Consider the following 25,949-nt stretch of genomic DNA (forward strand, 5'->3'; position numbering starts at 1 on the left):
TTAGAGTCGTTCTCGGATGTCCTAAGTGCCTATGTTATATACTCGTGTAAGGCGTAAGGGTGCACCCCAACTTGGCAGCCTGTAATTTCGAACAAAAAAAGAAGTCACCCAAAAGAACCGTTTCATGTGCGCATAATTTTTCCCTTGTGATACATTCTGGTGGGAGTTAATATCGTATTTACTTGCATAATTTGCACACTTTTATTCTTTAAATTAAGGCTTCAAAAAGGGAGCGTGCAAATTATGCAAAATTTTCTGAACAATTCCTAAAAAACGCTACAAAACTGAAAACGTGCACTATAGAATACTGTATATTGTCAGCTGTGCAATAGACCTCTCCCCCATCTCGTACCCACGGTCGGCCAAATGTAAAAGACATGCCCCCCCCCCACATTATGTAGTTCCCTGCAGGATGGCATGACTACGCGTGTGCAGCTCAAAGCAGTAAACACACAACGATACAATCGTGAAGCCAGCAGTGGGAGGCAATGGAGATAATGCCAATAAGGCGGAAAACTGAACGGCAAATGGTTCGGTAGGTTTCGGATTCAGGCACGCGCACTACTGTTCTTCCGGGAAAGCGGCCGCCAGGGCGAGCAAGCCATGTAAATAACGCACAATTCGTGCTCTCACCACTCCCGCCTTTTTCAATCGCACATACAAAAAAATGCAAGCTTTCTTTGTGCATTCATGCTGGCCAAGAAAGGATGGAGGCCAAGACTTATGGGGTTCCTTGGCATCTTTAGGACAGATTATTGAGAGTCCTTATCCTGGGTGTGAAAGCACTAATCTGGGCACCCAGAGCCTAACAAAATATTTCTTGCGTGTATGTGCCTAGTGCAAGCGCTCCTCATTGTAGTCTTCTACGTAGCACTGCCTAGTGTGAGTGCTCCATTCTGCGGCACTACCCGCTCATCATCACCTTCTATACAGCACTAATCCAGTGGTTTTGACCAGAGCAACATCGTCTCTTGCATATCCGCTAAAAAAAGACAGAAAATTGAATCGGTCGTCATGCGTGTGCCTCAGTTCTGTCATTCGTGCATTTAAAATCGGTAAAAAGAGTCATTGCCAAAAGAAAAGCCCGTGCTTTCACACTGAATCGAGTGTTGTAAAATTCTCTGCCCTTTTAATCGCAGACAGCTTCATTACAGTGCTGGTATTGAAGAAAGGTAGTGTTTTTACTTTCACCAGCAGCCTCTGGGGAATTTTTTTTCGCACGTGCACTCTCCGTTCTCACTCCCCTGTCTTGCTTGCTCTTCTGAGATTGCAGTTTTCAGCCTAGATTATTGGGGAGCAATTTCTGGCTCTTGTATTTACCCGATTTGTCCGAACCTGCCGGAAAGCCGCTGTTTATCCGAGAATCTGTCCTCGCTAAAAGCTTCTTCTTCCTTCTGCTGCCCGTTTCTTCTCACCCAGGGCCACGCTTCGCAGGACTTCCAGACGGCAGACTTCTACATAGACGAGTCAATGCCCTCGTCGATATCGGACAGCAATGGTGTGGCCGCTTTGCCCAGCACCGTGGTACCATCGTCGGCTGCGGTGGCACCTAGCCAGCAGAGTGGCGTGGCCGCCGAACTTCAGCGCCAGCTGGAAGAGAAGAGCGCCGCGCTGCTTGCTGCTCAGGTGAAGATTTGACTGCCAACAACACCGTCATGTGGAGAGCGCAGTCAGATACGGAAAGGAAAATGGTGGGGGTAATGGTATCAAGTTCTGAGCGTGTATGTCTCATGCAAGTCTTCAACATTGGACCGGTAGTTTGCAAATAATTTTTAAAACTTCCCATTCCCACGCCTCTGCGACCACCAGCGCCGGTCTTTCGCTCGAATCCTACCTTGTGACAGATTTGCCTTCTTGACATCAGTTGGGAGGGGACTGTGATTGACTCGCCAAAAGAAATGTTTTGAGATAAATGAACTTGGGAGGTGTGCAAGGTACTGAAATTTTCAGTGTGCTGACTGTGAATGCTAAAAATTTTGAGTTTCCTTCCTAGTGTTGTTTCACCGTGTAAACTCCGTTACTTAAACTGGGCACCTAATTATAACATGAGGAGCCCCACGTAACGGCACGATAGCGCCCAAAACGTGGCCGCCAATGAGTGTGTGTGCTTTTGAGCGTGCAATTAGATTCACAAGGTGGCTGCGGCTGCTTCATACACCGCTGCTCTGAGGAGGAAAAGGGGTCTTAGGGGCGTGCGTCTTCACACATGCCCTCTTGTCAAGGTTGCCCAGTCATCGTTGTCTTAGGCAAGCCTCGCAGTCGGGAGCAAAGGCGACGCATGTCAGTGTCACACAAATTACTCGGCGGTGGCATGAGCCAGCATTTGCGGCGTGCTAGTTGGTGCTTCATTGTTGTTCCACAGCATGGCCTGTAGGCTAAGAGTTTCGAGCTTGGTCGTAGGAGCGCCACGAGCAGGAAGCCCGCCACGCATTCCTGCCGTTCTTGGTGAGGACAGACGCTCGCGCCCGTACCCCCGCTAGTAGGTTGGAAGCCTTCCTTTACACATCACTCACAATTAAGGAACTGCTCGTCAGATGTTTTGCCACCAGCCAGCCCGCTCTTATTAGTTACAGCTGTAATGAGTACCACGTGAGCAATCACATCTTGTCGACCCCCTCGAGCATACCGTATTTACACAATTTTAAATGCAGTTTTCACCGTTTTCCTGTCCGAATTTTGTGCTGATTTTTATTTTCATGAATGTAAAGAGTCTAAACTTGCAAAAACAAAAAATTGATGAGTTTCGAAAAAAAAATGAGTTTTTTGACCCGCATCTTCCCTTAAAATTGAAACCAAAGTGTCATACCATAAATAAAGGCGAGACAAACGAGATATCAGGCATGCTACAGCGTGGTTGCATTTTTGCTGCGCGGCTCCCTCGCATCGCTCTTGGTGCTGGCCTTGAGCAGCTGCTATGTCAACGCACAAAACCGGCATCCCCACCTCACGCGCGGCGGCCAATAGTGGCTGTCGATAAGCAGCAAACCGGCACCAGCCCACACCCCACACGTGGCCGCAGACTGTGGCTGCTGAGAAGCAACGGAGGCCCGATAACGCATTCGCGTTCTACTCTTAATAAGCATCATCCAAATTTTTTTTTTTTTTTACTTTCAACCGCGCACTTGGCGCTCAAGGGAGTGTCGATAGTTTATGCCGCTGTTCCAATCGCGGCGGCGCCGCCACTCGGAACCGCAGCGGCGCGGGGGAGTGTCGGTAGCCGACGGAAGAGCCGACGCCGCTCATGCGTAGTTTTTCTTTGGCTTTGACGCATGTGACTACTGCCGGCCGCGTTTCACAGTTTTTTAATGTAGTGCTTTGTCATTCGTCATTTGTGCTCCGAGTCTGGTAAGTGACCAGCCGAAGAAACGAACAGCTGCGCACCGGCCGCAAGTTCGACATTCGCAACGGGCGATACAGGTGTGGCAGCTGCAGCGAGGCAAAATTTTCAGCTGTTCCACGTGATGTCGGGATGTGGCTGTTTGCGAAGTGCGGGATTTCACTGCATGACGATGTTAGAATGACGAGCTGTGGGACCGCAGCAGCAATCACGACGGCAGCGCTAGTGAGGACGATGGCGCAAATGTGGACGAGTAGTCCAGCGACTAATGCATTTTTTTTGTGGAGTGTGCCCACGGGAGTGCCCGTGCACGGCAGCCGATAGCGGCTGGCGATAAGCGGAGGCCACAGGATAGTGCTGTGGCATTCTATTAATAAAGGCCAAGTGTGAACGACCTCCAAGTTTTTTTTTTTTTTTAATGTGTGGAAAGGCGGGGTTGACTTGCATTCGAGTAGACTTACAATCGTGTAAATACGGTAGATGTAACTGCGGTTTCCGAGTGATGGTGCTGCATCTAGGCAGTGGGCAGAACCTGCACAAGTTAGGCTAAAGCGTCAATCTAAAGTGAGGTTGCTCTAAACATGCCTCTTATAACAGGGTTCAACTGTATTTGCACCACATTTGGCTACACGCGCTGCATTAGCTCCGTCAAGTTCCGCAGTGGTGTCGCCGGCGTGCAGTGTCAGTTCAGGCAATTCAAGTGCATCTTGGCACTGGCTGCTTCCAAAACGAATGGTCGAGTGCAGGCCTGGTTATCCAATAGCCTTGGCGTCGCCACCAAATTACAGCCACCTGTGTGCCGCCGACATCGGTGGGTGCCAAAGTTCCGAACCATGTGAAGAATTTTTAAGCAGCAAATCGCAGTGAAGTTTTGCCGTGAACCAGCCCCAGGAAATTGTTGTTTCACAGAAAAGGAAAAAAAAAAAGGAAGTCGTTGCTTGTATAGACGTTTTCACGACCCTCGGGATAACTGGTTTTCTAGCTGTGGGGGGAACGTGGGGGAGATTAGTCAACTTTTTCCTGTTGTATTACGAGTACAGCCCAGTGCCCAATATGGTGCTAGTGCTGCACTACAGCTGCACTTGCCCGTCTGACAGTGCAAGCCAGCCAAGAACTCATGCTGCACTCCTTAAACTGGTGCAGGAAGTACAGCCAAATCAAAGAGACCTATTGATGCCACTTGGATGGCATTTTGCTGTGGCCGCCAAATTAAAGCAGTTCCAAGCCGTATCAGGTGGTGGGGGGAAATGGACTGAAGGAAAAGGAGTAGGGGAACAAATGCCTTCGTGGATATCTTAGAATGGCGATAAACAAGTTTGCATCTGTTATGCACTGCTCTAGGTTGGCGCACTATTGACTCGGTTCAACTTCGTGGAGTATCTGGACTTTTGTCGAAGTCGTTTTAGCATGTGGGCAAGCAAATCTGAGTCACATTATATGGGCTGTTGAAGATGTGTGAAAATAGTGCTGAGGCAGGGTGTGCGATTCTTGAAAAGGTCAGCTGTCGCCTGGCCCTTTGGCACACGATAGTGCAATGAAGTGCGGCATTTTTAAATGCAATGGCATTCTGAAATGGGCAGCAACATTATGTCTGGCCAGGCAGTGATACAGCTACAAAAGTCTTTAAAATGTTCTTTGTGGTCTTGTAGCTGTGGTGTAGCACTGAATGATGTGTAATGGCTGCAGTGCTAGCCGTGCAGTTTTACTAAATACCGTAGGTTTTTCAGAGTCCCGCTGAAACAGAGACAGTGTTTGGGCTTCTGCCCTTGTTTTGGTGCCAAGACGGTGCGGAATTTTTTTTCCTGTGATGACCGTTCTCGAATGCGTGTGCAGAAAGAGCTGGAGAGGGAGCGTGCCGAGAGGCTCGAGTTGAGGCACAGCCTGACCGGTCTGTGTGAGGTAGCGGCAGCGGCGTGCGCCAGCTCCCGCTCGGATGCCGCGTCCCTGCGCTCGGACCTGGCAGCTGCCCGCCAGATGCTGAGCCAGGAGGCATCGTTCATTGGCGCTGCCATGGATACAGCCCTCCAGGCCCTACTCGCAAGGCTTGAAAATGAGAAGGTGAGTGACTGTGGTTTGCTCTGTTCTAGGGGTTCTCGTACTGGGTTCCATGGAGCCCTCAAGCTCATTGGTGTGCTTTTTGGTTTCCCCAAACACCTGAATCCGCGCATACCTCAACCCCTAACTTTCTTTCCTCCCCCTTCTTTTAGTTTTAATCATACTGCAGTTGCTTTTGGTATAATGTTTCACCATACTGCCGGCTGTTGTTAACTGAACACGGGCATTTTTCCAGTGGTGGTAAGTCTGTATGTCCCTTTTGCGAAAAGGGGCGATAGAGGCAAAGACACGCAGGGTTCTTCAGCACTTTTTGAAAGCTGTTTGGGTTTCCCATAACTGAAAAGATAAAGAAAGTTTACATAATCTATGTGACAGCGATGACTGTGGGTTCACTGCAAAGTCATTGTAGAAATGATAGCCACATTTGTCAAAGGCCTGAATCTACTGTGTTTTACACAGCGACAAACATGCATACACCTCAGCAAGCAGCATCTGTTGCTTTAACGTTCATGCATTCTTCTGTGTAGTCAACACTTCATGTCTCGCAACTAGCTTTCTTGTCTTGTCTGCCTCTGTGCAGGCAGGTGCGAACACTTTACGTGTTGAACATGTGCCAGACCTGTACTTTGTTACTAAGCAACCGGTGCGCTCCTAGCTACACACTCTGTTTGCAACCATTCTCTTGCTGTTGCAATATAAACTTTATACCTTCTGCTTGAAAGCCGCTTGGTGTGTTCTCTGACAATTTCCAGCTCCGAGGCACCCAACAGGTACAAGGCTTTCGTGCGAAAAGCTGATTTGCTGGGAACTCCACACATTTGCTGTCACCATGTTGATGCCAGTGTCAGTTAAAGGGGCTGTGAAGGGGGCTCTAATAAAGTTGCGGCATGCCTGGGTTATTGAAGCACGCCGCTTCACGAATAGTGTCCAGCAAGGATTTTTTAAATGCGCTTTGTAGAAGCTGAGTTATTTGTAGTTAAAATTTGAATTTCAGCGTCTTCGCGCCTTTCCCTCTCCTCTCGCCACTTTTTGCACGCTGGAAGCTAGGCGCTCCTTCACCGACCCCCACTCTGGGAGCGGAGCTTCCCGACCTGCCAGAGCTAAGCGGCTTATTGGCCGCGGCCACGGTAGCTGCCTGACGTCTGAAAGAATCTAACCAATGGCCACCTCTCACCTTGTGTACGCAGATGCGGGGGACGGAGGAGGGTGCGAGCATGAAAAAGTCGCCGGGAAGGGCTCGCCAACTTTGACGCATGATTGTGGGTCGTCTGCTGCGTGTAGAATAGTATTATTTGGCTCGGTGGTGTTCATGGCAACGCAGTGCAGTGATTAAATGAGTTAATGTCCTCTCCTCGGAAGGCGTTTCAGAGCCCCTTTAAGGGGGGACACTGGTCTTTGGGACCAAAAAACGACACAAAAATCAATTTTTTAAAAATGACAATTTTGGAGCCTATAGCTATTATTCTTCAACTCTACCAGTTTTCTCCTCCAGGAAATCGGTATTTTGACCATAGTATTAAATTTAGATCACTGTGTGGGCTCAATCTGTTCAGGAGCAGGCGATTTAACACCACGAAAATTTTGGACACCTGGCTGTCTTAGTACGTCAATATCTCGACGTCTAGGACAGATAGGCATGTCATATTGTTTGCTAAGGGAAGCTGAAGGCACAATGTATGCAATAATTGAAGCAGAATTGTTCAATCACGCGTCAAAAATTTGTAACTTTGCAAAGTTTATCGATGCACGATGTTCACACTTTGAATGCTGCTATTCTAAGTGCTGTAAAATTACTAATGAGGGTAAAATGAAAAAACTGCTTTGATTATTGCACTCTTTACTCCCCATACTGTGTAGCCATGGGTTAAAAATTATGTTGTATTGAGCCATTTTTTTTGTACCGAGGTACTAATAAATGTCTAATTAAGATTAATTATCTTAAGAACTAATTAACTAAATTAAAAACAATTTCATATTTGAAATTAGCATAAAAACTGAGCAACGTGGTTCAGTTTCATTAGGATTGGACTAAAAATAAGGAAAATAGGTCTAAGCTTGCTGAGCATGCCGCATGCGTTCCCAAAGAGCTATGCCACTGGTGCAGGCTGCCTCCGTGGCGGCTGAGGTGGACAGGGTGCGGCGGGAATTCGAGTCAGCGGAGGAAGACCACCGACACCGCCTGGAAGTCGAGTGCCTCAAGCTGGAGGATGCCCACCGGGAGGTGCACCTTTACCAGCAGCAGCTGCAGCAGCTGACACAGCTGGCGGATAGCCTGCGCAACGACTCGGCCTTGGCACTCAGCTCGGTGGGTCAGCACATGCCTTCACGAGCAAGGTTCCATGTACCCACAGACATTCGCATGTGAGACGTGTGTCATCTTCCTTCGACGAGTTGCATGGTGCGCTGAGTAACCCTTATTAACTCTTAATAAACCTTATTAATAACAATTATTATTAATAACTATTAATAATTATTAATAACTCTTAATAACCCTTATTAACTCTGAAGCCGTATACGCAGTGCAAAATTTAGACATAAAGTACTGTAATTTTTAATGTGCCGATTGTGTACTTAAAAAATTCAAGCCTTCTGTGTAGTCATGTGCAAATATTCGATAATTTCGAATATTCGGTCTAATAGTAAAGTACCATATAAACGTGTGTAAGGGCTGCACTGTTTTTTTTTTTCCAGGTTTGAGGGTGAATTTTTGGGGTGCAGCTCATATGCATGATGTGCGAAAAAAAAAATTTTAAATTAAAAGCATCAATCGGGGAATGAGCAGCATTTATTCTACGTTCAGTCATCATTCGCGGAGTCTCATCCCACAAGAAGTCGCGCAGAATGTCCGCTGTCGACGCATAGCCGTTTTTCCGCACTTCCATCACATGGCAGAGCAGCTCTTGCAGTTTGGGAAACTTGCACGGCTTTCCTCGGAAAGCACACTTTTTGCAACTTGTGTTCCTCAATGCATCCTTTTGGCTGCACCATCATCAGACGCACTTCAAATTTCCTGCCTGCCGCATGCTTGCCGTGTTCCGAGAGCAAACTCTCAGCCGTGTATCTATTAAGGTGCTTGCCATCGTGCTAAAACTCCAATGCTCGGTGGTAGCACACAAAAGCAACAGCTACGGTGAACGAACACGCTACCACAACTTCCGTGCCTTTAACTTGATAGCCACAAAAAGCTGGAGCTGGTGACACTGATGCTGATATGAATAGCGGGAGCTCGCGGCGAACCATGGAGGAAGGAAAGAACTCGGCGGAGGAAGAAGTCGACAATGAGAATGATGATGACCTGTGGCCTCAGGTGCCATCTGTGAGCGGAACCTGGAAGCTCCTGTGCGCATGTGTGGCCTCCGCGATCAAGCACACCGTTGCTCGAAGCCGGAACTGATCACGGAGGCCACGATTATTACCGCATAGGTCATGGGAAGTGTGGGAAAACAAAGTGGGGCCCTTACACGTGTTTATACGGTACATGAGGGAAAAGTTCGGCACTGCTGGGAACACAAGTTGACAGGCAAATAACATTACACCAGTGGTGGTCCAGAATGCAGTCTGCCAGGTCTTTACCATGGGTTAGTAGTAAAACAGACTGCAAAGCAGTGTGTGTCAAGCATCTGCGCTTAGCTCAGAGTGTTATAGGAAAAACCTTGTGATTGACATCCTGCCCAGTACAGCCCTGCAGCTGTAAACGAAAAGCCCCAACAAGGAGGAACATTACTGCAAAAATTTGAGAAAGCTTTGGCACTTTCATTTGTAGCTGCAAGGCTGCACTCGGGTGGATGTTAATCGTAATTGCTTGCTTGTTTGAAATCTCCACCCTGCTGGTTATCCCATGATTTCCCTAAAACTCAGCCTACTCGTTTCAGTGGATGAGGTGTACTAATTGCAACATTTCCAACGAGCAGAAGCGCAAATGAAACCCGAACACTTTCTGGGGAGCAGCTCAAGGGGCAACTCATTTACTTTTAGTGTGTGCATGTGTACGTATATATTGGTTTTGCTTGTCAGTAAACAAATAATACTTGAGAAACGCCTAAAATTTCTGTACACGTGCAGGCGCAGTTTTTCTTACCACATGTGTGTATTTCTGCTCGCCATGTGCAGCTGAAGACCAGCCTGCAGCAAGAGCATGAGGCTGCGCTTGCCAAGGCCACCCTTGAGCACGAGCTGGAACAGGAAGGCCTGCTCGAGCGACTGCGTTCCTTGCAGAGGAGCCACGAGGAAGAGGTGCAGGATCTCAATGAGGTACGGAGGCGCCGCATGCTCTGAGACAGCCACATTGAAAAGTGTTTTGTGGTGTGCAGTACAGTCGAACCTCGTTATAATGAAATGGTTTGTAACGAAATAATGGATATAATGAAGGAATTTCCCCTCGGAACATCGGTCAACACGGGCTATAATCAAGCAATCACCGGACCCCTTCAACTTCATTATTATGAGGCTCACCTGTACCATATGTACAGGAATGGAAGTTGACTCGAATGTAAGTGTACGCACCTCTGTCCCCCGTTCGCCCCCTCTGCCCGTATTGCATGCCAGGACATATTCCACAACGAAAATGTATTAGTCACTGTACCACTTGTCCTGTTTGTGCCAGCAGCCTCATTAGTGCTGCCGTCGTCATCGCTGCTGCGGTCCCACAGCATGTCGTCGGCTAGTGAAATCCCAAAACAACCGCATCGCGACATCAAGTAGAACAGCAGAAAATTTTTGCAGCAGCCACACCTGCATCACCTGTTTCGAAATGTCGAACTTGCGGGCCAGCACGAAGTTGTTCATTTCTTCAGCATAAAGAATGACAGCCCTCTTGAATGTAGCTCACTCATGACGAAGCGCGACAGTAAAAAATGATAAAACGAGGCCGGCAATGAAGTCGAATGCGTCTAACCACGGAGGAAGGAAAGAACCCATGAGTGGCAGTTATGTCACATTTTTTTAAAGCTGAGCTTGAAGGCGTAATGGTTTATGATTTATGGGGGTTTAACGTCCCAAAGCGACTCGGGCTATGAGGGACGCCGTAGTGGAGGGCTCCGGAAATTTCGACCACCTGGGGTTCTTCCACGTGCACTGACGTCGCACAGCACATGGGCCTCAAGAATTTCGCCTCCATCGAAATTCGACCGCCGCGGCCGGGATCGAACGCCTTTCGTGCCAGCAGCTGAGCGCCATAACCACTCAGCTACCGCGGCGGTTTTGATGTCGTAATGGCAAGGTGACGAGGAATCTGTGGACTACAGCGATGCATTTACCTAGGAGTGGACCGGGTCTGAGGAAAACAGTACAAAAAGCAGAAACGCTGCAACAGTCAGCCGCCGTGGTGGCTTTTCTGCAGTGCATAGGTGCAAAAGGGGTGAGGCATCCAAAAATGAAGAGATTTTGGTTACTTTCACCATTGCCATCAATGGACTGGATGCATTGCTAAGTTCTTTCCACACTTAAGACGGCACAAATGTGGACTGAATTCTGCGAGCACATGAAAAGAATCTGTTGAGATCTTGTGCCAAGAAATGCTGTTCGACATTCTTATGAAGTGAAATTGGCAATAAATGCCTTTGTACCTCATTCATTAGTTACAGTTTTTCAAAAGTATGCGATTTGGATCATACATTTTTCTAGGTAAAATTTATTGTCCTCAATTTTATTAACATATTATTGAGATATTACTGTACTTCCTGGGTGCACACGTAGTGTGGCTGTACGTGGGCCAGTTTGCGCAAGCACGTGGTGCGAGATGTCCTGCGCGCACCAGAAGTGGCGAAAGAGGAGGAAGCGAGTCAGCACCAGGCTCAGTGAAATGTGTGCTCCTTTTCAACGCGTGGCACTGGGTGGCATTGGGTGGCACTGCACACGCAAGCGCCCATTGAGTCCCCGAGTCAAGGGCAAAATGCAGTGCTGATAAATGCTTTTGATGAGCTTTTCTCACTCACATTATACGCAGATGGCAACTTTTTTAATGCGATAGCGTTAAAGGCCCCGTTGTCCAGAAAATACAGTGTCGATGTTGTGAGCGAAAAATCACGAGCGTGACTCTGGCAGGTGGTGTCAGAAAGCAACGTAGGAGGCAGGTGGGTCACCTAGGTCACAGGGCCTTGCATTTCATCGCAACCTGGCCACTGTATAGTGAGCAAACTGCCCACCGTGGCAGGTGGCAGTTAAATTAATGATTGGCCACTCGGGCAGAGTAACCTGGGCTTTGCAAGGCCCACCGCTGGGAGCACCTGCCATCGCAGTGCAGTGGCGCATCGCTTAACTGCTACACCACTGCGTCAGGAGAGGTATGAGGACTCCCATGGGTCTATGAGTGTAAATTAGAGAATGACCTTCTGCATATATGGGAACTAACCCAATATGTTATCGAGTAAGGTGGAGCTTAAGTGACCCCTCCAATATTTTCTTTTTTCGTTTTCCAAATTACACCTCGTATTATATGTGGGTTTTTACGGTAAGCAAGCATCCTTCACTAAGGCGTGTCTCGTAACCCACAGTGTTGCCTTGGCGTGTAGATATCCATTAACAGACTTTGTGCCGTGTCTTCAGTTTCTGCACAGGATGTTTGATTCAGGAGTGGGTGCTTCTTCTTCAGTGACGGGAGAGAATGTCCTCCGTGTTCCCTCTCGCTCTTGGTGCAGTGCATCTGTGAGAAGGACCGGCAGATCCAGATGCTGTTCCAGGAGCGGCAGGGCATCGAGGAGCAGCTGCACAGCCGCTTTGCCCTGGAGAAGGAGGAGCTGCTCGCCCACTTCCGCCAGGAGTGCACCCAGCGGGAGCAGGCGCTCAGGGAGGAGCTGGTCGCCCTGCACGACCAGCAGCTCACCCAGTGAGTGTGGGGGAAGAAGTAGGAGGGATGCAACTCCCGAGCACGGAGGAAGACTATATAGGAGTGGAAACTCCGCTGTCTGCGGCGACCAGAAAAGGTCACAAGCCCGTGGCGCCACTATCCTGCTGGCGGCCTGGAAAGAAACTACTGCTGTTTCGGTTGCCAAGGCAACCGGTCGAGCGTGTTGCTCCCGTTGCCTGCATCCCATCTTAGTCTAGCAAATTCTGAAGGAGGTCGCACTGTGTGTAGCAGTGCTGTTAGTATTACGACCCTCGAACAGACATTGACAAGAACTGTTGCTGTTTGACTTAAGGGCACAGAAATACCCTGTCACGGCGTGCCCGCTGAAGCAAACACCCATGTCGTCTGCTTGTCGTCTGCTTTGAGCGCGCGCCGCCGGAGCCGCCTGCCCGGGCACTGCATTTTTTTGTTTTCGCTGCGGCTTCTACGGCGCACCGCATGGCGCCGCCACTGCATATGGCCCCGTCGGCGCATACAATTGCGACTTTATCTGGTCGCCTGCGCTTGCTCGTGCAGACGGGAGTTTCACCTCCTGTATAGTCTTGCTCCGTGCCCCCGAGCGTAACATCACGCAAGAAACGAAGGCAAGCCAGGTCCAAAGAGTTTTGGAGGGACTCTTCCAGTCTCAACTGTGCCTTGCCCGCTCCAGCTACTCAGGTGGAAGAGGCGTGCTGGCTCTGAAACATTGGGCTCCCCCTGGGAACATTCCATTGTCTCGGAAAGATTCTGGGAAGCTTTCCAGGAATCCTTAAAATGGGTTGCCATTTCATTTTTGTTCCATTAAGTTCATCCCCAACTAGGCAGATTTCTGCTGGGCATTTTCTTTTGAATCCTGTTTACAAATCTGCTAAATTCAAGCTGAGCTATAAGGAAAGAATAAGGCGGAGCCTCTGTGCAACTCATTCATGGCCAGCTATTTGTGTCCTTTAATCAGATACACACAGCTGCAGAAAAGTTGCGAGTGTAAAGTAGAATGCAAAGCTGCAGTGCAACGTAGCCATTGTGGCAAGGCCTGAATACATCGAGTCACATGGTGACTCTGCACATTTATTCTACTCTAATGATCAGTCTCACGTGTTGGCCGTTGACACAATTGTCAGAAAATGTACCATGCCCACATTCATGCCTTAGGTGCTCAGAACTCCCTTGCTTTCTGTTTGCATTTTGCTATGGTGGACAGTGTGACACCTTGAGCACCACTATACTCCACAACACATTTTTCTGGCGATGGAGCGAAAGCTGCAGAGTCGAAACACACCCTTTCTTCGTACACAGCTGAATATTCCCTGCTTACAGTATATTAGATTCCTCTTGAAACGTAGTATATTGTCAATATTCGTTGTTTAGGGCATATTTGCAGCATAACTCAAACTTTCATTGTCAGAAGTCAAGAAAAGAGCAGCTTTCTTGACTACAACAGATTAACTTGGCATGTATAGTTACAAGAAGCCTCCATAGATGGTGCTAGCTGCACCAGTGATGGAATGAACGTGCTGTGGAGGAGAGAGAAACATGTCAGGCAGCCAGGTAGGTGCATTGTCGTACAGCCCAACTATTTGTTGGAATGACAGAGTTACGGACTCTACACCCCTGTAGCCCTCTCTCTTTGTTTCCAGGAAAAACTGGCAATGACTGTAGAAGGGAGCATTTTGTGCATAATCTTGAATTTTCTGACGGCTAACAGCCCTTGAATTTGATGGTGGCAGATGAGATAGAGAAGAAAAATGGGTGTTTAAATTCGTGCTGGTATCATAGATGGGCCTCATCCTTCATGTGGTTTGCCCATGTCAATTGATGACACTTGTTGGTTAGTTGGTTCGTTTGCATGTGTACTGTAAGTGTCGTTTTTGAACTGCTGTCTTTGTTGTCTTTTTCGAATAAAGGATACAACACTGCCATGAAGAAGCAATCCAAAAAGCCAAAGAACAGACGAGGCTAGAGCTTCAGCAAGAGTTGGAAAGCAGGTTTCCGGATTTCAAGGTAAGCAATTTCAAGCAACCAGGGCACAGATCTGTATTGATACCATGCTTAATTAAGAATAAAGTACTGGTGATGTGCAACTGCGTTAGCAGTGATGTTTGAAACGGATGTTGACTTAAGAATGCGTTCCCCAGATAGGCAGATAGATCATTGCTTTTGGAGAGTAAATTGCATTACCACACTATTGTTTTGACACTCAACACAATGTTTTGAATTAATTTTGGCACTCAAGACTTGAATAGGTGTTAGAAGCAGTTGGTGTAAAAGTACTAGTGCCCTGTAAGCAGTGATACAGCTCCATCAAGTTTGGAAGAGCTTAATGTTGTGAACTCATGCTGCTTACAGAGAAGAGAGTCCATCGAGGACTTGGACGCAGCAGCGGGTGATTCCTGCTCCTTGGAGGAGGCCAAAGGGGACCCCTGTGGAGAGAGCATGATGTGAGTCGGCTGCACTGGTGATATCACCTTTTGTAGTCCTCCCAGCACGAAGCCTTCCTGTGTCCAGTTTTGCGTGCTCGCCTCGACCTTCGGATAATTGGTACATTCCTTCCTGTCCCTTGAAGTCTGAATTAATTAGGTTTTACAATCCATCATTTTTTCTTTCAGTTGCCAGTCATGTGTCATTCATTGATTTCATTTTGTTACTCATTTTGCATGACCACTTTACAGGTTGCATTCTGTTATGTTGTCTAGTCAAACAGAATACATTTCTGCATCATTTTTTTTATATATATATAATGCTGAGTCAGTCAAGGTTTGTTTTTGTGGTTGCAAAGACAATATGTTATATTGTTTTTTTTTTTCATTTTCTTATTCAGTTCGTATTCAGAAATTCAGTTTTCATTCACCCCTAGCAAACAGTGAATTTTCAGTTTGAACTGAAGCGAATAGTTTTGAATTGCAGCCATCAGTTTGCGACTGCATCATAGTAACAGCAAGTTCAGTAACAGGCACCAAAATGCATGCTTTGCAGATCTCACTAGATTAGTTGAAAAATAAAGTGAAATAAAGAAGTTATTTGAATCTTGCGTTCAGCAGTGTTCTGTCCGCAGCAAGCCGAAGTGCACTAAATGTTGTAGTGTCAAGCTGTTACCACACGGTTCGTATGCCGTTCATTTTTATTATAAAATTTCCTGGCAGATCTTTCAGTTTTTTCATTTTCTGGGCTTTGAGTAGCACATAATGCATCCGGTAGAGTCTGTACATAACGATAGCTGAAATTTCGGATGCGTTGCAGCTGATTAGACGATTTCTCCAACCTCATTTGCATGGCATATGGTCACATGTCCACACTGTTCATGCGTGATTGCACATTTGTGCTAATGGCGTACATGGCTCATGGAAAAATATACGCATCGGAGGACACAGTATCCGCAACTTCTGGAATGGATCCTTTCATCAACCGGCCTCGCAACATTTCGCATTGCGCTGCTCTCTCGACCAATCAGGATGGCCCATCAGGGCAGGTTGTGGTGACATCGCAAGGTTGTGTGACCTCTCTCAACCAAACATCGAATTTCATCTTGCACATCGGTGTGGTTTTGGTGCGGTGACCGCATTAACCCATTGATGGTCAAATTGTTTCAAAAAAAAAAAAATTTCCCAGATGGTCTAATTACCTTATTGCAGATATTGAATCAACAAAGGGAGTACAGGTGGGAAAAAATGGGGGAGGAATAACAGACAGTACAGTATAAACGCCTGTAAGGGCTGCACCCGTGTATGGGCCGCATTTCCGGAAGGAAATATTAGAAAAAAATAATATCCCTGTATGGGCCGCACCCAAAATTTTTACAGGACCCACTCGGGAATAGGCTTTGAAATGCACGCGTCATGGCCACTGAGATCAGTTCCGCGCTTCGTCGCGGAGGCGACACATGTGCACAAGAGTTTCCAGGTGCCGCCCACAGATGGTGCCAGAGGCCGTGGCTCATTATCGTCGTCAACTTTTTCCTCCGCTGCGAGCTCCCACGGCTCCCGCTATCCATATCGGCATCAGCATTACCAGCTCCAGCGTTTCGTCAACTTTTGTGGCTGTTAAAGGCACGGGAGTTGTGGTTCACCATAGTTGTGGCTTTCGCGTGCTGCCGCCGAGCGTTGTAGTTTTAGCAGTTTTAGCACGACGGGCAAGCACCTTAATAGCTACGCGGCTGAGAGTTTGCTGTTGAACACTGGAAGCGTGCGGTGGGCAGGAAATTTGACGTGAGCTACGGCGGTTACTAATTGCCTTTTTGCTCTTGCTGAATTTCATTTCAGGGAATCCACTGTCAAACTGCCCTACTCTGCTGACACAATGCTGGAGCTGAAGAATGTGAGTGTTGTTCAGCGTGGACATTTATTTCTTTTAATTTGCTTTGTGAGGTCATATACCTGAATCCCGCTACAGTGAAATTCGCAGTGAAGTTTCACTGAAGCAGAAGCTTTTTTGTCGTGAAATCGGGCGAGAACATTGACAATTTAGAATGAACAACGTTTATTTTCCAAGTTCTGTATTTCACTGTTTCGAAATCAGTACTGTCACGTGATTTTAGTGGCACTCCGAAAATCTCGGACAATGGACGTATTCACATGTGACCTCACCTGCTACATTTGCTACCAGAACTAATATTTTTTCCGCCTGTGTTATAAAAGTGCCTCAGCTTTCGTCCTGCGAGAATTCATACTGAGTCCATGCTCATACTGAGTCCATGCTGCCTGGAGGCATTTCGGCGTGGACTAAGCACGCGTGCGCTCGTGCCACTGCGCATTAGAGAGAGAGGTCGTGTACACCTCAAAATCAATGCTTTAGACAGAAATGCGGTTGCTCCGATTCTTTGGAGACGTTTCGTGACTCACGGTATGAACATATCGGCAGAATGTTGTTCGATTGGGACTCCGCCCTGAACCACTGTCACACTGCCATTTACGCAACAGTGCGTGTACCGGGACGGTGCATAGGTTTACCGGAAAGGCAAAAAAAAATAAAACGTTATCGCGGTGCTCACCTGTGGTGGTGCCAAAGCAAGACTAGAGTGCACCCTAGCCGGCGTTAAGCTTCTTGCAACAATTTGTCACGCACCAGCATGCTGGTCAAGAGCGGGTCGTTGCACACCACTTGTTCGGTGTCGCTAGGCGACACGCTCTGCAGTGAAGCCTCGGGAAAAAGTGGTTTGGAACTAGCCATTGCGTATCATGAAATCATTAAAGTTTTTGCCGTTTTTCGTCGGCATGATAACTGCACATTGAAATCAGTGCAGAATTGATTCATCGTTGTGCCTTCATCAGCGAAGCGAGCGGAAAAGCCGCCTTGCACTGATGGTCGCAGTTCGCAAGAGCGGAGTCCGAGCTGTCGGCAAAACTATCGCAGGCAGTCATGCGCTGCATCGCATGGAGTGTCAGCTGCATTATTGAAAACGCGGAGTGACTTTGGCAGCCATTTTTGGTGAAACCTAATGAGATAAGAGCATATGTGGATGCAAGAAAAAAAAAATCGCCTGCTAACTCGGAAAAAAAATTCATTGAAGTGACAACCTTGCTCCGAAAATTGTTTCCTTGTGGGGAAAATAATTGCATTGCCTTGTGTGGTTTGCTGAAGGAGATTCTGAAATACTTCGTTGTGACAAATTTCGCAGTAGTGGTGATCGTTGTTGCATCGTTTTACTGTACAGCGACTCTTAGTCCTTTTTTTTCCCCAGAGACATGCTGTGAGCTTTTTGCACGTGTAGCCTTTTGTTCAGTTGCTTTTATTGCTTCCAAGAATGCATTGACAGTTTGACATCTTAGTCTTCTTTGTGACTCTTGCAGCAAAAGCACTTGGGTTGCTTCTTGCAAGCACTAATGGCATTGTTTTATTTCTGTTTGCAGCAATTGCTTGACAAGCAAAAAGAAGTTAACAGACTGCAGCAGCAAGTTGTAAGTTGACATTAGACTGAAAAGAAAACTTTTTTTTTTATTTCCAGCGGAATCTTTTTAATTCAAATTCTGATGAGATCAAGAATGTATACTAAGTAAAGTGGGTGGGGCTTGAACTAACGAAGACTGCTACATTTGATGAGGCTGATGTTCTGTGCAGCTTGGTGGTGCATGGTAGCTGCGTTGTGCACACTAAAATGCACTTGTGTCATTGCCTCTTATCCACCCCTGCACAAACTTGTGCAGTAACTTTTCGTTCATCACAATCTTCTTAGCTGAGTCACCTCTTCTTAAGCGTTAAGGCGATGCAGCAAAGCATGCAGAAAGTGTACAGCTACAGAAAATGGCGATGGTGTTCAAAGCAAGGACTGTGCTCTCTTGACAGAGCGAGTACTTAGCTTTTCACGACTTCATGGCATTGCCAGCAGTAACTGGCATTTCTCAGCTTGCCAGTCATGGATTGTACAGAATAATGTCCTTGGTGGACTGTTCACCTTGGGTGCAGATTGAATGTTGTGCGAGGATCTCGTTAATTGACCTCCTATGTCATGTTTAACCCTGTTTTCCAAGATGGTTGTGTATATTGGCTAAATTATTAAATAAACTTCAGCTTCAGACTTGTCTGCCGCCTTTATCAGCTCTTTTTATGATGCACTGTTTGGCGCTGTCAGTGCATCTCAGTTTTGCGGCAGCTATAGTAACATGCCAAAAGAGTCCTCCATCCTGAAATAATCTTGCAAACAGCTGGCTGCACCAGTGGCAGTGTTGTTTGAATTAACTGTTTTGGTCCTGGAAGGGCTTCAACTAATTAAAGTTTGCATCACTTCAGTAGAGCTTGAGTGTGATCTCAAATTGTCTGTCGGTTCGAATAAAGTGAATCCAGATTATCGAGATTTCAGTGCATGGCATGGTATATGAAGCAGTGGCTGCTGCCTGTGCCTGCAACATCGTTCTGTGCTTGCTTGTGGGCTGTAGCTTAGCTGCAGTTCTAGCCCTCTTTTTTTTCCCTGCGTGAACATTTTGTATCGTTAACACTTGGTTTTCCGGACTTGATGTGGGTTGCGTATTTATTATACTTTTGCATTCAAATACAGCAATACAAAGAGATGGCATACATTTGATGTGAATGCAGATGGCCATGTCCGACAACTTTGGCACCCAACTCCAAACCCCTCACATCGACAAGGTCTCCATCCTCACGTAAGTCACCCTCGACTTTGCGCACTAGGTGCCAGCCATGCTTTCTTAGCAGGTAGCTTCCGTCATATGTTGCAAAGGATGCTTCACTAATGCATCAAAGTTCTGTGCTATTCATCAACATCGAGAAATATTCACTTGAATTTGATATTTCACTCTGTTGCTGGTGCAGATGTGTTTGTAGCTTATTCCATCGCTTGCACTGCCTGGGTGCAGCTTATTTATAATACTGAGCCAGCAGAGGAGACTATTAGATTGTGTGAATAGCTCAGAATGCTGCTAGAGTGTCTGTGCTAGCACCATAAATTTAGGATGCGCATATTTCTTACCTGCCCTCGCCAGTTGCCAACCTGGTGATGTTGTGCTTCTCTGCTACGACGAGGGTCACCAGAACTACGTCCTCTTTGTTCTGGGCCCGAACCTGCACTTTCTTCACACGGACTGCCTCGACACACTCGGCCTCAAGACAGGTAGGTCGCCACGTTGTTGCCGAGGCGATAGCGCATCTATCCTTGGGCTGCTCTCTGCACCATGATGTTAAGGTCAAAGGCTGAACATGCTGTGTGCAGCCACCACTTGCTTGAAACCCCCAACAACCATGTTGTCACCTTAGCTGCAATGTTCCCGTATGACTGTATTATTTGACTTCTGAACGTCCTCTGCCATTTGGCTGTCATAGCAGGTGAACAGCTTATGGAGGTGTTCTGCCACCTGAAAGAAGCGTGGTGTAGTTGGAGAATATGCCAGTGAAGTGAAATCAACTGCATTGTCTCATGTAAAGGTGATGCAGCTTGGTGAAGACTATTGGTGTTAAGCTCAAGCACAGGCCATGTGAAGTTGCGAACACAGCCAGCTTGTATAACAATGCAACATTGAAGGAGGCCAAAAATTTGTTCGAATTAAGTGAAACCATGAACTGGTTACAACCAAAGCATCAAATAAACTAATCCGGATGTTTATGTTTGGCAAATTCAAATTAGTCAGAGGTCACTGTATTTGACGAAACATGATCCTGTAATTAGATTGTGTTCACCCTGGTTTGTGGTGTAAGAAGCCTGGGGAGATCTCAGTGCTTCTGTTCATCACTTACTCGTGAGCATTCATTAGGTTCTTTTTTTGGTGAGGCCGACTGGAGCCATGGTTTTGATGCTTGTCTGTCTTCACATTTGTGTTACCAGCTCCTGGCACTGTTCGCAAAGGTTGGGTCCTGGCCGAGGTTGTTGAGAAAGAATTCTGCCAAGCTCGCAAGGTAAGAATGTACTTGAAGTCACGGAATAGATCTGTGCTCGAACTGATAATTTTCTCGTAATCGGGCAGAAGACGTTCTCGTTTAGCAATCTGCCTTTGGAATCCCCTTGTTCTGATGTGCATCCTTGGTGGCCCAGCAGATTTAAACAAACCTGTTGGACTTTGCCTTGGTTTAAGCTGTGCGCATACGAAACCATGGTTGCAGCTCTTGCTGCACTAAGGATACAGTAGCCTAAGGCTCATACCTGAATTCAGCATGGCTACAAAATCCTCATGGATGTTATTTTTAAACTGCATTACATGTGATGCTAATGGGATTGTGTCACCGGCACAGAGTACCTATTGGTGCTTACCAAGCTAGGGATACAAAGTACAGATAAAATCGTGCGTAAAGGAACACAACAAAGAAATAAATAAAATGAAAAACAGCGTCAGCAATACGTTACAGTAGAAATCGCGATGATATAATCCCAGTTTCCACAAATTTCGGGACCATACGAATTCATAAAATGCCTTGGCCATAGTGCATTGTGTGCAGTGGGCAGAAATTCGGATCTTATGACCCACCCTTCCTTTGCTGCACCACTACAATATGGTACAAACTCGCGAGCCGTGACCGCACCCTTGAGCACCAGGTACTCTCTGATGCCAGAATCACTAGTCGCGCGGCAGCAGCGCAGCAATGATGTTGCGAGTCAGTTGTGGAGCGTAGTCGTAGGCAAACACCGTCAGCCGAAAATGGAATGCTTAAATTCTGCACGCCAGATTTTTGTTTTGGATGATACGAGTGTTTTTCCTGACTTCCCGAGATTCATATGGTCGAGATTCTAGTGTATGAGCAGTGCCCATAGACAAGAAGTTCAGATCGCGCATCGGGAGCAAGCAGAGAGGAATCTTGTGACAGCTCATTTCAAACAGTGGTCATGTCAGGAAAAAAATTGATAGTTGTGGATGTTTGCACAAGCGAAATAGGCTTAATGTCATTTTTAGGCTTACGATAGGGTCGAGCTTAAACTTTCTGGTGCATTTGTCTTCGCATAAGTTGGTCTTTACACAGAAACCTTTACCATTTCTCCCTGCAGCCGCAGAATCGATACCGGGTGCCTGCTGGAACACGATTCTACCGAGTGAAGGCAAAGCCTTGGGACAAAGAAGCCGCTGTACGGCGCGAGCAACAGCGGCGGTCGTCGCTCCGCAGCCTGACTCAATCCTCAGTCGTCACTGCCAGCTCTACCGCCTGCGAGGAGGGGCCAGTGTCGGCCGCCCAGTCGGAGAGCACCTCCTCCGGAGAACCTTTTCCTCAGCCTCTCGAGTCCTAAGTTGTTTATACTTCTGAAAGGACGGTGCTCCTCCAGGAGGACTTTTGTTTCTGTTTGCAAATAAGCCTGGCAGATGCTGGAGGCTTCTGTTGCGAAGGTTTTAAAATTGAGTGTTGCTGCCTTTTACAGGCCTTAATTAGTTGTCAACACTTTTTTAAAATTTTTTTTTCATATGATTTCATTTTCTTTCTCCCCATCTGACTCCCCATACCTCCTTCAAAATCACCTTGCCCTCAAGCTTGAAAGTGACAATGGTTTTCAGATTTTTCAACAGTGCTCAATGCATGATGATTGCACTTAGTGCTCTCAAGCATCATGGATTCAGTGTGAAATGAAGTGTGATATGTCAGGGAAGACCTATTCAGTGTTCAGGGGATCATTACTTCCTAATTTTGAATTCAGCTACAACATTTCCACATTTGCCAGGTAACTTTTCCATTGAGAACCTAGCCACACGGCTTCTTCCAAAATTCAGCACTAAAGTGCGGACACATTTCGACTTTGAATGCTAACCAGGTGTCCCCTGTCATATTGCACTACTGGCCAACCAGCTTCAATTGCCATTACGCCTACATTGGCTTTCACTACAGACAGCATCGTACCACATGCAGAAGTGGTGTAATGTAATGAGCGACTCACTGGCTGTTTTCTGAGGGTGTTGTGGCCACATTGCATTGCACAGCGTGGTGTGGCAGCCAACACTCATTGCTTTCAAGCATGCATGACAGATGGCGCCACCCATGCTTTCAGACATGACAGCACCCTGTGTGTTCACGGCAATCTGTTCAGTGGGAAATGGTTGGATGTGATGTGAGCAAGTATGATGGGTTTCTTGTGGCCAAAGTGTTCAACAATTGCTCTCTTTTTTTTTCCATTACTTTTTCTTTTGTTTCTCTTAGTGATCGCATTGCTTACTGAGATGTGTTATGGTTTGTCAGTTGTGTGAAAGTGTCAGCATCGTTACCAAGCGCTCTCTCCTCCAAGGTAACTTTACCTTGCCACCAAGAAGGCTTGCTTTCGCCACAGAGTTGCGATTCTTCATGTCTCCCTTGAAGTGTTAGCTCCCAAGGTCAAATTGTCTTGTCTCGAAAGGGAAACGGATAATTATTTCTGGGAATCGTTTTAGCTGCTTTTTGTATGCAGCCTGCAGGATTTTTAGAAGTGCGGTAGTAGCAGCTTGACTGAGCAGTTTCTGCCAGTTCTCAGTTTTCCACAGTTCTGCACTGCGAGAACTGCTATGTAATTTCGAATCTGGTTTAAAGATTCAAGTGGAATGCGTTGATCCCAGAGGTTACCCCCTTCTGTGGTTGTAACTCCTTCCTTGTCAAGCATTCTTTGAAACTTGGTAACAGATTAGCCTATTTACTAGTTCGGTATCTAGTATATGCATTCGATATATTATCCCTGTTTGAGCCCACAAATAGGTCGGCAGGCTAAACAATGATCGATGTGGGAATTATTCCAACCGTATTGTTGTTGCGTTGCATCTGGGTTTTGTTACACAGGTCATAGTTTTACGTTGTTCTCTTGGAACTACAAGGTGTTTGAAATAGTTGTCATCCTTTGTTGTTTTCTTGTATCTACACCACTTAGAAAGTATAGATCATTGCGTATGGCGTATATTTTTTTGCCACTACCATTTTAACAATGCCTAACGAGGCGTAGTTGCACTAATTGCTTTTATCAGAAAGCCCAGCTGATTGTGGTTGTGACTCCGACTATTCTTTTATCCGGATTTTAAAAATGATGTTCGACCATTCTTTAGTGTAATAATATATATATATATAGTACATGGTCTAGTAAGCTTCTTGCACAAAGTTCCGATGCCACTCTTGTCGCACATGGCTATGGCTTGCTTTGTTCAAAAATGGTACAAAGCGCCAAGTACGCACAATCGCCAAACTTCTTGGCCACAAGTACCCAAGCTTCTGCTGGTCTCAGCAGACTTACTGTCGCTGATGCCGAAGTTTTGACGACATTAGCATTAATTGCATTTTCCAAACGGACAAGGCTGTTTGAGTCTGTAATCCGTAAATGACTGCACTGTGTGGTTAGTTAAGGAATTAGATGGAGTCACTGTAACAGTGGACTTCGTTAATTCATAACATTCGGTTGATTCAGACTGAGTCTTTACTCCTGTCAACATCAAGTGTATCACTTAAGTCAAACTAATTTCACGTCCTGTTCGAGTTGAATTATCCAGAATTAACTGTACCGTGAACATATGCTATTATTGAGAAATTGAGTGCAGTGTATTATTATCTTCGCACTATAGTTCAGAAAGACCTGTTGTACAAAATGAGACAGTTGTAGCTTAGGCCTCCAGAAAAAAAGGGGGGAAAACTATTAAAAAATATTGGGGGGGGTTTTTTTGCTTTTCGCATCCTCAGCTTATTCCGTTTGTCTGCACATGGCTGCTTTTCTGTTGGACAAAAGGCCGATGGTCAGCAGCATCTAGCACAAGATAACGCACATTAGCTCTTCGACTCTTCTATAGACTATTCAATGTTTCCAGCTCAGTCAGAGCTGCACTGTCGTTAGTCTTCTTCTGCAACATACATTAGGCTACATGCACGTGCGCACCAAATCCGTGCTGAGCGTGTGTGCTCTTTTCAAGTGCAACCACTTTTCTTTTCTGGTCTGCACCTTCCTAATTGCTGTCTAGAATGGGACAACTGTAATAGGTATTAGTGGTTTAGCATGTCTAAAATCTGTCCTCTTCATCCTTTCAGGATACGGTAGTTTGCCAGCAGGTTTTGCTTAATAGCAGTGGAAAGTAAGCGCTGTACAGAGCAGTACTTATATAAATATATATATATATATAGTTTGATACACAGTTACCTGATAATGCACGTGCAAGTGCTGCGTGTGAAAAGCTACCGCCCTCACAGCACGCAGATGTCCATCGAAGTGTGTTATTTAAAAGAAAGCTTTAGCATCCGAGGCATGTTCTTTGCGTGGTATTTATTATTAGGGTGACTCATGTGGTTTTGGTGCATGGTATTTACGTGCGTAATGTGTCGTAATATGAGATATTTTAGGATGCTAGGTTTGGCTTGAAAGTCTGCAGATGTGACTCAAGTTAGCTTGTTTCTGAACTATTTGTTTGTGTAATATAATGTACTCTGCAGAAGCTCCTTCAGTGCAGGAATAGGGGCTTACGTTTCACAAGATGCAACTGTGGATTCGCAAAGTTTCAATGCTTGATACATGTACTTGCTACGTGTGAATAATGTTAGCCTGACTGTGTTGGTTGACGGGGGCAGTGCTTTGAGACTTTTATTTTAATTCATTAATTCACACATCAAGCATCATCGTAGTGGCAGTTTCATTCAAATTGCTTGAAATTGTGCATTGTTATTGGAAACCTGTTGGGTGCAGTGTTTATTTCCGCTAGTTTTATGATTTCCCAGTACGGAGCATAAGCAGTAATGTTATGTATGGTGCAAAAAATGTGTTTCGCATTCTCTGGCTCACTGATGCAGTTGGCACAGCTGCTCAAGTGATGTGTATTGCTATGAGGTACTCTATAATGGAACAAAGTTGTGACAGAAGATGATTTGTACGTGCTAGGGATTTCTTTTGGCTACGAGAGTTTTGAAGAGAGTGTCTCACGAGATGCAACTCCAAGAGCTCTGTGTGGTGTGCAGGAGCAAAGTTTTTTTTTTTATGAAAGTGAAAACAGGTTTGGGGAGGGCCCACTTTTTCTGTACATAATGTGAGATGTGGTGCGAAGCACCAGTTTCACTCCTTTTTTTAACTATCGCTATTGTATAGGCAAGGCACTGATGAGGTATTTGTACAGCAGCTGTAAACAAATAAATGTATTTGATATGTACTTTAGTTGCTCTGTTGTTATGTCTTTTTCCTAGCTGTAAGCATTTTCTGGGGAACACCGTCTAGCTGTCTGAATTGCTAGATGTTGACTGAACATATACAGGAAAGCAAAATATTTAGGAGTTGCTTTATGCCGTGCTTTGGAAAGTCTGGGGCTGTTTCACAATACCTAAGGCTGTCACAACTGTATGAAGCTTTTTGAGACTAAACGGCTTGTGCGTGGTACAGGCAGTGTAAGTGTC

The 25,949-nt window shown here is 46.2% G+C and overlaps 1 protein-coding gene across 2 annotated transcripts in view; it reads left to right on the forward strand.

Annotated features, from left to right (window-relative positions):
- Atg17 (autophagy-related 17) overlaps positions 1 to 25,713 on the forward strand; it is a 50,390-nt gene extending 24,677 nt beyond the window's left edge. Inside the window, exons 15-27 of one of the 2 annotated variants that reach the window (XM_077640339.1) lie at positions 1,420 to 1,626; positions 5,171 to 5,395; positions 7,497 to 7,697; positions 9,503 to 9,643; positions 12,028 to 12,215; positions 14,120 to 14,216; positions 14,562 to 14,653; positions 16,472 to 16,526; positions 18,059 to 18,106; positions 19,239 to 19,306; positions 19,646 to 19,773; positions 20,482 to 20,552; positions 21,634 to 25,713. In XM_077640339.1, coding sequence (XP_077496465.1) covers positions 1,420 to 1,626; positions 5,171 to 5,395; positions 7,497 to 7,697; positions 9,503 to 9,643; positions 12,028 to 12,215; positions 14,120 to 14,216; positions 14,562 to 14,653; positions 16,472 to 16,526; positions 18,059 to 18,106; positions 19,239 to 19,306; positions 19,646 to 19,773; positions 20,482 to 20,552; positions 21,634 to 21,870 — 1,758 coding nt within the window. In that variant the 3' untranslated portion in view covers positions 21,871 to 25,713. The remainder of the gene's footprint in view (positions 1 to 1,419; positions 1,627 to 5,170; positions 5,396 to 7,496; positions 7,698 to 9,502; positions 9,644 to 12,027; positions 12,216 to 14,119; positions 14,217 to 14,561; positions 14,654 to 16,471; positions 16,527 to 18,058; positions 18,107 to 19,238; positions 19,307 to 19,645; positions 19,774 to 20,481; positions 20,553 to 21,633) is intronic. The other variant, XM_077640340.1, reaches the window with a different exon arrangement.
- Positions 25,714 to 25,949: the final 236 nt, after the last annotated feature.

Source organism: Amblyomma americanum, chromosome 10 (assembly GCF_052857255.1).
Source record: "Amblyomma americanum isolate KBUSLIRL-KWMA chromosome 10, ASM5285725v1, whole genome shotgun sequence".
NCBI lineage: Eukaryota > Metazoa > Arthropoda > Arachnida > Ixodida > Ixodidae > Amblyomma > Amblyomma americanum.